The 12,993-nt window shown below is 47.0% G+C and overlaps 1 protein-coding gene across 10 annotated transcripts in view; it reads right to left on the bottom strand.

Annotated features, from left to right (window-relative positions):
- Positions 1-12,993, bottom strand: part of CDC42SE2 (CDC42 small effector 2) — a 107,254-nt gene that overhangs the window by 11,320 nt on the left and 82,941 nt on the right. For 4 of the 10 annotated variants that reach the window (XM_036014837.1, XM_036014840.1, XM_036014841.1 and 1 more), the window contains 2 exons: positions 11,629-11,736; positions 9,949-10,864 (listed from right to left, as the gene is read on the bottom strand). In XM_036014837.1, coding sequence (XP_035870730.1) covers positions 11,638-11,736 — 99 coding nt within the window. In that variant the 3' untranslated portion in view covers positions 9,949-10,864; positions 11,629-11,637. Of the gene's footprint in view, positions 1-9,927; positions 10,945-11,439; positions 11,544-11,600; positions 11,737-12,993 lie in introns of those variants that run through there. The other 6 variants (XR_004900577.1, XR_004900579.1, XR_004900576.1 and 3 more) reach the window with 4 other exon arrangements.

Genomic DNA, 12,993 nt, shown 5'->3' with positions numbered 1-12,993 from the left:
GAGGCAGCGTGAACAGAGCCACAGAGCTCTCTGCTGCAGGAAGCGTGTGCGGGGAGAGGTGTCGGGATCCCGTGTGGACACACGGCTGGGAGCAGAGCCCTGACCGTCTTCCCTGGCCTCCGACCTCCTGAGGCTCCCACCACTGCTGTCACCCACCCAGAGGGGCTGGACCCCAGGGTCAGTCCTGCCGCTGGGTGGTTCTAGGACTCCGGGCTACTGCATATTTTTTACTTTATAATTGACAAATATTTTGCGTTGGTTCACCCTGCCTACACCTTTTGGGTTGAAGAACAGAGCGTCGTCCCAGGTCTCTGGGGCTTGGACCGCAGTGCTGGGCCTGGGCTCCCCAGGGGCAGGAAGTGTGAGGATTCAGAGCAGGCGTGTTCGCCAGCCCTGGACAGGGAGGGAGGGCCGGCCGCGAGTCCGGCAGGGCAGCTCAGTCCAGCAAGCTGTTCTGCCTGCAGTCTCCACATCTGGGGGGCGGGCCTCCTGCTGGAGGAGCTGGCAGGTAGCTGGCCAACACGACCTTCGCCCAGTTCTTCCCCCCCAGCTCTGCATTCTGCCCACAAGCTCACCTGCCCTCCCCTGTGTTAACAACACCCCCGCCCCCACTGCCTCTTCTACAGCAGCTATTCCTTCCCAACCAGCCAGGCCCTGGTGGGACTGCGGGTCACAGGCACCCCCCCAACACAGGAGCACTGTGAGGCCTCCCCTGGAATTCCTAGCATTCAGGTAGGTGTGTGACCCCATGTGACCCAGGACATTTCTCTCACGCTCCCAGACGAAGAGGCCCAGGTACCAGCCTCTGGACCTTGAGCAGGGAGTCTGCCCTGGCACCTGTGAAGCTGGGAGATGAGTGAAGCCCAGGCCTGGGCATGACTGGCGGGTGCCGTGTCCTCACCCACCCCATCCCCCCTCGTCCCACTGTCCCATCCCCATGCAGCCCCAGCCGGGACACTACTGAGCGAGCTGCCCTTCCCACCCCCCAGCCCCCTGGCCAGGTCTCTGAGGTGCCTTGGCTGTGGAACTAAAATGTCTAATGAATGAACCAATAATTGAAGCTTTACCAGTTCTACTTTCTGTGTTTACTTCTTAAGACTGGAAAGGAAAAAGAGTTCAGGATCAATTTGTTGCTGTTTTTACCCTCTGTTTCACCAGAAGCCTGTGCTTCTGTTTTTCTCTCCCTAGTCCTTGCAAACCCTTCATTTTATGAGACACCAAGGGGCCGTGGCCTTGAACTAGACAGGAACCTCTGCCTGTTCTCTGGTCGTGGGTTGTATCTGAGAGCTGCCAGAGACCACTGACATGGGAGAAACTCCACGGAGCTCACTTCCAAGCACAGGAAGGAGGCAGCCAACACCGGGGAAGAACAGAGCTGCCCGCCTCTGAAAATCCAGCCCAGGAACACCCCTCCGTTTGCTCAGCCCTCGCAGAGCGGGCCGTTTGCCGCAGGTTGGTTTCCCGAATGACTGGCTGGGGCTGTGCTGGGTTTTCCCCTTGCTCGGTGCCACCCTGCCAGGAAAGCCCCGTGTCCGCCTCACTCCTGGGTGTGGCGCTCCTCACAGAGAATGCTGTGTCGGGACCTGTCTCTGGCCGTGTGTGTGATGCTCGAGGCTTCTGTAGAAACCACCACCTGGTTTCCCATGCATCTCCGGATTCCCTTAAGTCCCTGCCACGTGCCAGGCCAGGTGGGGATGCTCGCGTACAGCATGGTGCCACCTCCCCGGTGCTGCCAGCAAACAGGGACCAGCATGACAGTGCTGCCAGCCTGTGCAGGGGCTCCTGCAGCCGGAGGAGCAAGCACACCTCCATCCCACGGTGCTGGGCAGTTGTGTGTGGAACAGCCTGAGCTCGGACCTAGCCTCTTGGGGCTTGTGGTTCTGGGGACGGTCGTGTTCCCATGTGCTTTTTAACAAGGTCTGAATCCTGTTGGGCCCCAGTGGCCTCGATTACAGTTCCTCCCAGTAGGCACTCAGATAGGGGTTCCAGAGCAAAGGACGTCAGCGGTGGGTCAGGCTGCATTTCTCAGCTGGAGCCCAGGTCCAGTCTGAGGCAGTGCACGCTTGGTCAGACTGTGAGTGTCACACTTTTCTTGGTGTTTCCCTTCTCTCTACTTTCCCTCTCTGCCACTGCCTTCGAATGAGTTCGTCTGACCTATCTTTTAACTTTGTCTCTATGAATTTGGTTGCTTTAAATACATCATCTAAGGGAATCGTGCAGTATTTGTCTTTTTGTAATGGGCTTGTTTCACTTGCCATGTCGTCTGTCCTTAAGGGGCATCTATTTTGCAGCATGTGTCAGAATCTCCTTTTTAAAGGCAGGCTAGTGTTCACTGTACAGCACGTTTTATTTCTCCATCCAGCTCTTGATGCGCTCTTGGGTTGCTTGTGTCTCCTGGCCATTGTGAACAGTGCTGCAGTGACCATGGGTGTGCAAACATGTCATTGAGGCTCTGCCCTTGGTCCTTTTGGAGACACATCTGGAAGTGGGATTGCTGGATCACACACTGGTGGTTTTTTTAATTTTTTGAGGAAACTCCATGTTGTTTTCCATGGCAGTTGCACCCTTTTTAAATTTCCACCAGCAGTGCAGAGTTCCAAATTCTCTGCATCCTCACCAACACTTGTTTTTTCCGCTTAGTTTTTTTTAATAGGAGCCATCTTAATGGATGTGAGGTGACATTTCATTATAGTTTTTTCATTTCCCTCATGGTTAGTGATGGCAAGCATCTTATTCATGTGCTTACTGGCCACTTGTATGCCGTCTTTGTTGAAACACCTCGTTGTCCTTTGCCTGTGTTTTGGTTGGGCTGTTTTGTTTGTTGAGTTGTAGGAATTCTTTATGTGTACTGCGTATAAGCCGTTACCAGATACGTAGTTTGCAAGTGTGTTCTCCCGTTCTGTAGGCTGCTGTCTCGTACTGTTTTGTTCTTTGATGCCATGTTCAGTGGGGTCCAGTTTGTCTGTTTTCTCTTGTTGCCTGCGCTTTTGTTGTCATATCCAAAAATTCAGTGTCAAATCTGTTGGCATGAAGTGCCTCCCCAGTGTTTTTTCTAAGAGTTTTATAGTTTTAAGGTCTTATGTTTACGTCTGCTCCCTTTTAATTTTTGTGTATGTTGTAAGATGAAGGCGTGCTAGGGTCTCAGTGTCTGCGCCCTCAACCCCAGGTGGGTACGGCGAAACCCCAATCAATGCCCTCTGGGCTGGTTTGTGCAGGCGGGGCCTCGGGTCGCGAGCGGAACTGGTGCTCTAATGTGAGGCTTCAGAGAGACCCCTCATGTCTCAGCGTGTGGGGCTCAGCAAGGCGACACCAGGTAGGGGGCAGCCGTGCTGACACCTTGACCTCGGGCTGCTCAGTGTGCAGAACTGTGAGAAATAGAGTTCTGCTGTTTATAAGCTACACAGTGTGGAACATTTGTGTTCTAGCAGCCTCAACAGACTAAGACATGACCCATCTTTATTCTCTCACATGTGGAGACCTAATTGTCCCAGCGCCATCTGCTGAAAAGGCTGGCTTTGTCTCACCGAGCGCCCTTGGCACCTTTGCTGAGAATCATTGACCCTGCAGAGTTTATTTCTGGGCTCTCTAGTCTGTCCTGTTGGTCTGGATGTCTTTTTGTGCACTGGCACCACACTGTCTTGATTCCTGTAGGTCATAATGTTTTGAAAGTAAGTGTGGTACCTACAACATTGTTCTTTTTCAAGATTATTTTGGCTCTTCAGGGTCCCTTGAGATTCTGTGTGAATGCTAAGGATGTATTATTTCTATATCTGAAAAAAAAAATAAAGCCACTGGGATTTTAGTAGATTGCATCAACTCTGTGGCCCACCTTGGATGGTACTGACATCTTAAGTTTTCCAATCCATGAACACAGTGTCTTTCCACTTATTTGTCTTTATTTCACTAATCATTTACAGTTTCAGTAGACACGTCTTTTGCCTCCTTAAATTTATTCCTAAGTAATGTATGGAATTGTTTTCTTAATTCTCCAGGCTGTTCATTGTTAGTGTGTAGGAACCTCTGATTTCTGTGTGTTGATGCTGCCCTTTCATTTGTTCCAGCTGCGGGTGAGTGGCTCACCTCCAGGGCTTCCATAAATCAGGTCATGTTGTCTGTGAGCAGAAATAATTGTACTTCCTTTTCAGTTTGGATGCCTTTTATTTCATTTTCTTGACTAGCTGAACTGGCTAGGACTTTCAGTGTTTTGTTTTATAATTTCTATCCCTGCTGATATTTGGTTTTAGAAAATCATTCTCCTAGATTTTGTTTAATCATCTGCCCGTGTTCTCATTTAGCTCACTGAACATATTTAAGACAGTTGTTTTAAATTCTTTCTCAAGGCAGAGGTCTGTTAAGCTTGGTTTCTGATGATTTAGTTTGTGCCTTTGAATGAGCTGTGGTTTGTTTGTGTATGTCTTGCGATCTTTTGCTGGGATCTAGGTGTTTGAAACAGCGCCTCTCCCAGTCTTAGGACTAAGGGGCTTCACACAGGGGCCCCTCACCCATCAACCCCACTGAAAGGCCCTCGTCTGAGCGAGTGGCTGCCCCGGGGCTGCATGTGCTTTCAGTCCAGTTCCCATGGACTCAGCTGCTGCTAATGTTTGTATTTATGTTGAGAGTCTCATTCCTGCTTGTTCTCAGAATGAGTTTCTGTTGTCTTCCTCTGACTGTAATCTATCCTGACACACCCACGGGCCTGCAGACCACCTGCAACACAGACACGCACCCACTCGTGTCTTCAGCAGCCTTCTGCCTGCTTCCACGTCATGCCCTCATTCCCATCCCTGCCCGGGGACAGCAGGGCTGACCTCTCTGCCTGCCCTTGAGGGCTGCTTTTTCTTCATGTGTTCGCTTGGCGGGTGCAGCTTCTTACCTAGTTGCTCGAGCTCCCACAAAGCTTTTTGGTTTATTGGTGTTTCTGTGGGGAAACAAGGGCCTGGAGTTTCTTACTCAGCTGTCTTGCTGCTATCGCCTTTAGATCACTGCTATGAAATTAGTGTTATAAAGAAAGTGAAATCCAAACAGAGCAGATTGGCATCACCTGGAAAACGTCTCTCACCCAGTTCTCACACTCCATGCCCACTGCTAAGGCAGGCGTGTCAAACTCACTTTCACCAGGGGCCTATCAGCCTCGCAGTTGGTTGCCTTCCAAGGGCCAAATGTAACTTTAGGACTGTATAGATGTCACTGCTCCTGAACTAGGGGCAAGGAGTTCAGCGCTGCCACCAGGTAGAAACAAGGTGGAGGCCGGATTCTGCCCGTGGGCTTTGTGTTTGCCGCCGTGTGCTAAGAGTAACTACTTGGAGTTATTTGCATTTTAAATTCACTGAGGGTTACCTCCTTAATTTTAATAAGGTGGATATACTTTCCTTCCTTGATTTACCAACTTTGAATTTCACAAATGATTTTATACCACAAAAGATGAATTTTGTTACATTAGACTTGTCTTTCCTTTAGAGCAGCTATGGTTCAATTTTTACATTTCCATTATTCTTACAACTTGAAAAGATCGGTTTTAATTTTTTATTTATTTTTTTTTTTGAGAGAGAGAGATTTGTTGTTCCACTCATTTATGCATTCATTGGTTGATTCTTGTATGTGTCCTGACTGGGAATTAAACCTGTAGCCTTGGCCTAACAGGGAAATGCTCTCATCAACTGAACTGCCTGGCCAAGGGCAAAGGGTCATTTTTAACATGCGCCTGTGCGGACAGTACTTGATGAACTCCCAGTCTGTGTAGAAATTAGCCCTTACACGCTCCTCTTTTCTGCTACACTATCTTCCGAGTTTTGTCACCTTTTCCAAAATTTACATTGTTCTGTGATTAACTCTTTCATACTTTTTTTTAAAAGATTGGAATAATTATGTACCTATAATTCACTGTACAACCAAAATGTTATAAGCTCTTAAATAAGTGTCACTAAAACTGCCTCTTAAAATGACACTTTTCTATTTTACTAAATTTCATTCAAAAAATACTATTTTATTTGCCTGGCTGACCTTGTTCTAGGAGCTTGGGGTTAATCACTCACGCACAACCATGTCACAGCTTCAGCAGTACCTCCCCCCCTTGTCCCCAGCAGTTTGCCCAGAGAGCTCAGCATTTTCTAATCTTCTCTACCAGTTCCCTTCTGGTTTGGCTTACTGTCTTGCACCCACACCACTAGGTTGAAAGCTCCATGGATAGAGGAATTTTGTTCGTTGCTATATCCCCAGTGGGCACAGGGCTGGGTAAAAAATTTTGGGTGCAAAGATCTTTCAGCTATTTAATGGTACCCCTTTAACTATGCTTCTTGTAACCAATTTCCTTAAAATTGTCTCATTTGCTCTGAGGTAGATTGCTTTCCAGGTCTGCTTCAGACCTGGTAGATTTCTTTTCATTACACAACTAGTCTCCTTTTTTCTTGCAGTGCATTCTGAAGTGTCTCCAGGTAGCATGTGTGGAAAAGCAACTCCTTGCAAGTCTGATCATCTTCCGCCAGCTCACCTGAGTTTGGCTGTAGACAGAATACTAGTTCAAGATAGTATTCTCAGTTTGAGAGGAGCGCTCTATAATACCCTAGACCTCACTGTCACTGCGGAGAAACCAGGGAGTCCTCGGGAGGAGACCCCGCCACACCCCCCCCCCACTGCAGCAGACAGGCCCGTGGGGGGGCTCGCAGCACAGAACCAGGTCTAAAGTGAAGGATTCGGTCTAAACACCTGAAAGGCACAGGCACACAAAGGCTGAATATGCTTATAGGTGGATGAAATTAAGAATATTAAGAAAAGGGTGAAACTTTGAAGATGTATCTCATTTGCTACTCCCTTCAAGGAGCAAAAACAACCTAGGAACCCTGTCGGGGCCCCCGAGGCAGGCTGTCAGGGTGGCTCGTGTCTAAGCTACTGAGCACGTGGGATTTAGGGAGCCGTCAAAGCGCTCGCGAACTCTAGAGCTTGGATTTACAAGAGAAAAGTGGGGGCTAGAACCGGACTTTATCCTGCCTCTCCTGCTCCGACCTTCCAGTGAGACTGAAATCGTCCCGTCTCCCATCAAGGCCGCCACCCTCAGCAACTGCTGTGGAGGGCCCAGGTCCAACATTCGGATCTTCTTAGCCAGGAAGTTACTTTTTCCTAATAAAACTATTGTTTTCCTAGGCATCAAAGGCAGGCCAGACAGACAACTTCTGAGATGATGAGATTAGAGGATGCGGGTCAAGATGAAAGGGGTTGTATGTATCTGGTAGAAAGCACTTGAAAAACAAAACTGCAGAGTCTTGGAGACATCATGCAAACTAAAAGTTAAGGTGCCAAAATATAAAAAGTTGGATTAACATGAGTCATTTAATAATTTAAGTTCTTCTCTTGCTGGAGCATTCTGGATGGAGACAATAAACTGAAGGTAAAATTTCAATTGTTTTCTTTCCAGTCTGCTAAAAGCCTATTTTAACAAGAGGGTATAATTTCCTTCTTGTCTGTATGTTTGTAGGTTTTTGCATTTTCATAAGTTTTAGCAAATTCCAGACTGACACTTTTTATAGATTGGTCCTACTTTTTGTGCTTATCTGACAAGCCCTCTCATCCACATTCTAGGCATGTCCTTGGAAACCGTGCCCTGAATCAAGTTCCTAATACGTAAATACGAGTGTCTTCAGGTACTTTCTTTTCTCAGTGTTTTATCTTACAAGAAACTTCATCTTAACCCAATTTCCTTTTCAAGTCTTTGGGCCACGAGGTGAAGACTAAAATTATCAACACTTTTTGAAATGCTCTTTTCCAGTATTTTCCTCTTTTAGAATATTGTGCAGCAATTCTCATGCTCCAAGACCTACCTGCCAATCTAACAGGATGTATTTGGTGAGCACGTAGATCTTCTTTCCTCAAAAACCGTGGCTACAGTGGCCCTGGGGCTGGAGGGGTCTGTGCACTGTGGTAGTGAGCAGGCCCCCTGGTTTCTACACCCACCAGCGCCCGCCTGCACCCACTCCCTCTTCAAGCTGTGAGGGTCAGCAGTCTCTCCAGACACTGCCAAATGCTCCCTGGGGACAGAACTGCCCCTGATGGGGAACCACTGTCCTGAACTCTTTCAGGGACGAACGTGAACCTGTCCAAACCTTCTGTGACGACAGAAACGTGCCACAGCTGCCTGATGTGGGGGCCAGTAGCTCCATGAGGCTATTAAACACTTGAAATGTGGACAGTACGGCTAAGAATTCTTAACTTTATTTAACTCCTACATATATTGTGAGGATGAGGTGCTCAGCATGGAAAACTGAATAGGTTTCTGACCGAATCCTTTCCTTTGTTAAACTCGTCTATGACATTGCTAGATGATGAAAATTTGGAGAAAAGGGATGTTTCAATAACAAGTCCTATTTCCAAACATTTCAGGCTCATTTTGACTAGGCATGTGTTAAAGATTGCAAGTTTAGAAATTTAAATTGTCTTTCAAAGAGAAAAATGACACGTTTTATAAGAATGTTAAAAAAGTACTCTATATAATTCCTTGAAAGAAAAGGAGAGCCAAACCAGGATTGAAAGAAAACATTTATTGAATCAATACTTTCTTTTTAATATCTACAAGCCAACACTGAACTCATTTTATTCAAGAATGAACACAATGTACAAAAAAAAAGTATGCTTATATTATAAAAATATGTCAATTTATCTTTTGGGTGCTGAGCAGGTCATTTTAAACAACATCAAGGCAAACTTGCTCTGTAATGAAGCTGCTATAATTTAACAAAATGAAAGCTAATATACTCTCATATCTTTAAAGGCCCACGGATAACACAGCCCTGGAGACACTGATGGAGGGCCAGAGTCGCCGTTTCCAGGCTCCGTGTGCTGACACCTGTCGTGCCGGGAGCACCTGTGGCCGGAATGCAGGTCACTGATGACTGGCTCTGTGTCACTAGGCAAACCTTCATTCCACTTCCCTTGTTTAACAGTTGTTAGCATCTACTTCAATACAGTATTAACAGTCTATCCTATTTCTTTAATTAGCTTCATTTTAAGACGAGAGGCCAATATTGCCATGGGAACCAAACTACCGGAGACTCTCAACCCCACCTGTGCGTGTGGAAAAGCTGCCCCCTCCACACTCACACACCGTCAAGCCCTCCTGAAAGATCTGTGTCCAAAGTTAGTATCTTAGAATTTTTGGTAATTTTCTTCTTGAATTTACTGGCACCTTCCCTAGCCTGTGCCCTTGTACACAGTGGGGCTGCACAGCGCAGCCTCCGGGTTACCGTGGAGACACGCCCCAGCACAGGCCGAGCGTTTGGTCCTTGGAGAAGCAGAAAAGAGAGCAATTGGAAAATACAAGCAAATCATGGAAGGGACTATGGCTCCCTGTGTGGTTGTCCCAGGAGTTGTATGACAAGTATAAAAATTGTATTAATTTTTAAAGTCAAAGTAGACTAAATGGCACCAGTGCTGACAATGTCAAGAAAATCCAGTCCGTTGGTTAAAGAGCCGGCCCGGCATGCAGCAGCATCCGGGCAGCAGGAGGCTGGCTGAGCGGGGTGATAGTGCAGACTTGCTCTCCAGCGGAATCCAGAACACAGTACCCACGCAGCGAATTAATGACACGAGAGGAATTAAAGTTCAGAAGTTATTAAGCTGCAAAATGCCTATTTTTGCTACTAAGCATAAATGTTTTTTCCTTGACAGATTCTCTCCCTGGGGGAGGCTCACACCTGCAGGAGTACAAGGACCTGGCGCTGCCCCTGCTGCACACACTGCACGAGCCGGGTTCCCAAGAACGGGGGGGGCAATGCTTGCGTGCTTTGCCTCCACGAACGTAATATTTATTCAGTTACCTTTTCACAAGGACTTGGGACTAAGGGGAAGAAATTTTTTTAAAGGTAATTGAAAGTGATAATTTTTCTAATTCCTTAGCACTGAGTTTTTAAAGAGGCCCTGTTTGCTTCATGAAATGTTAACCTGACGTGGACACAGGATTTACATTTTAACAAGAATGCAAACCACTAACTGGTGGAAGAATAAACCAATTTTGGAACTGAAGCAAAGGTTTTTCTCACCTATTCCACAGTCACCAGAGAGACAGTTCTCAGGGACAACGACTCAGGTCAGTGGGCTGCACTGTGCTGCCCCCAGTGCCCCAAATATGTGGAGTGTGGGAAGGCCAATAAACTGCTACCAGGTACCATGACACTAACATACACTTGAGACACGTGGGAACAGACTGAGCGCACAGGGAGACAGACCGTCCAGAGCTGCTCGGGATGGATGGGGGCGGGTATCCGGCCGCCCCGGGTCCTCGCCCGCAAAATAAATAGAGTGAACATTTACAACAGAAGGCAGGCCTTATGAATGCAAGCTCCCCCTTTACTATAATTCTAACTAAATCAAAAAGTCCTTTCTAACAAGCTGCACGTGACCTTTTTGTGTGCATGGGCGTGACCTGGCTCACCTGCGTCTACGCAGCATCCCCACCCCGGGGGCTCCCGCACTCGGCCACCTCCGAAAGCATGCAGACGTCAGCTCTGCCGGAGTTCCAGATGAACAAAAATGACCCCTGTGCTTGTGGGTCTCATACCGTCCAAAATATACATAAAGGTGACAAATTACAGCTAATAGCAGGTCCTTGCTTACCCATAAAATCATAAGGCAGGTGGAAAGAGATATTTAAAATGAAAAAAAAAATGCAGAATAGTGCTAGCATTCACACAAAGATCATGCTAAGGTCAGACCCATGTTGATAAAAATTGAAGCCATGATGTAAAGAACTGTATCCATGAGTCCATGGGCGCGCGGCCACCGAGGGGGAGGCGGGGGACACTGGCGGTGGCCGCTCCGGCGGAGCCGTGACGTCTCGCTGGAGGAATCACAACGGGAGGGGCACGACACCATCACACTTCTTTTGTATTTGAAAAGAAAAGCAATCACGACAAAAAAAGAATTAAAAAAAATGGAAAAAGGAAACAAATTCACAATGACCTACAAAACCAAAAGAAGAATCCAGATTATTTTATACTTTAAGGGTTCATACTTTTTAAAAGTTTATTATTTTATCAACAGCAGGGTATTAAATATAAAATTACTTCACTACACATATGCCAACACTCAAAAGACATAAAAATGGAAACTTGTCCCCGGAATCTCAGTCCAAGCCTCCCCAACCAAGTGTCTCAATGTGTTTAAAGTTCTTCGTAAGGAAAAGAGCCGCCAAAACTAACACTCAGCCTGCAGAAGGGCTGTGACCATCACCTGAAATGTTTGGCCAAGTAAAAATGCTTGTGCTGCTTGAAAAGAGAACAAAATCCAGTTGACCCTTGAAAAAAACTGGGGTTGGGGCACAGTCAAAAATCTGTGTCTAACTTCTGACTCCCTCAAAACTTAGCGCTAAGGCTTCTGGTCAGCAGTTAACAGCCGACTGACTTGTAGCTGGTGTATGTATGTATCGTTATAGACTGTATTCTTGCAGTAAAGTTAACCAGGGAAAAGAAATTTGTTATTAAGGAAGACACACATACAGTATTTATAGAAACACGTCCATGTACAAGTGGACCTGTGCAGTCCAAACCCATGTTCAAGGGTCAGTGGCACCTCTCCCCACCGAGGCTCAACGACGGCGCCCTGTCGTGGGCTGGCCGCCGGCCGCGCCTGGCCCGAGGTACTCACTGGAGGGGGCTATCCCGCCTTCGTGTCCACCAGCTGCATCTGCACGCCGGCAGCCATGCCGCCCCCGTAGCCCCCCTTGGACTGCATCTGGTTCTGAATGGAGCTGACCTGAAACGAGACAAAGTCAGGAATTAAAGGCCAGTGCAATTAACCAATTTTTATCTCCGTATTTTGGCTACATTTTTAAGAAGGGTACTTTTTTATAGGAAAATAACCTATAAAAGTATTTTAAAGACATAAAATTTTAGAATAAAAGACTTAGAAAGTATGACAGCAAATACCGAAGCTAGTAATTAAAATGTTTTGCCACACTCCCCCACTTTCTGCTTCCCAAATATAAAAATCATGTTGGTGATCCAGAAAGCTCTTGGTAACTTTTCAAAATAAGTCAAAAGTATACAAATCAAATCAACTTTTATCTTAATTTGCATACACCTCACATAAATGGTCACCTCGGTTACTTACAAAAATAAGTATAAAGTTGGACCAGTCGAAGATAAATTTTAAAAGTCCATGCAGTAACATTTACACACTCGAATACTTGACACAGTCTCAATACGGTCTGACAAACTAAGGGCATCTAAGAATCCGGAGACCTGGGCTCTGGTCCGGATTTACACGGGTGGAGCTCTGGGTGAACTCTGCCCTCCCTGAGCACAGGTGTCTGGTGGGTAAAATGGTTAACACGCTCATCTCGCTGCACTACGTTACTGGGCTGTGTTCTGACAGATTAAGAGATACATCAACACCAGGGCACTTTCTTTGCTGAAACCAAGGCTCAAAGCTGTCTGCAGACTGTGACGGGCTCTCAGTGCGGCCTCGACCCCTCGCTGCACCCGTCAGACGCGGTCCGGGAGCAGAGGAGGTGGGGCGACGAGGACTGCAGCGCAGTACGGAGTCAGCGCACCTCTGCCAGTCGGCTTTCACAGACATCGCAGGTCTATGTAGAAACAATCTTGACATTTTTACATGATGCCATGTACATTTTTTCCCTCCAAAAGTGAGTTCAATTTCAAACGGAAGCATGTGGGTTGAATGTATTAGGGTGATTGCGAACGTACAGTATTCGAACACACTCTAGGGCTCTATTGTAAAAAGAGTCACAGAACTCTTTCTAGCAAGAAGTGAGCACAAAAGGCAGCCTTGGGAACAACCGTGTATTCGGGGGGAGAAACTGCAAGTCATCCGACCGTCCGGTAACCTGTGTGGCTGCTTCACAGGCATCCACAGCCTGGTTCTCAGTCTAGCTGCTCAGTTCTTAAATATTTCCTTGCATAAACAGCATGCCTGTGGTTTTGTCTTATTTGCACTATTACTGCACAGGAGAAGAGAATTTTCTCACCCGATCAGCCTTCTGCAGGTTAG

The sequence above is a fragment of the Phyllostomus discolor genome, chromosome 13 (assembly GCF_004126475.2).
Source record: "Phyllostomus discolor isolate MPI-MPIP mPhyDis1 chromosome 13, mPhyDis1.pri.v3, whole genome shotgun sequence".
NCBI lineage: Eukaryota > Metazoa > Chordata > Mammalia > Chiroptera > Phyllostomidae > Phyllostomus > Phyllostomus discolor.
This window is presented reverse-complemented; position numbering and strand designations above follow the sequence as displayed.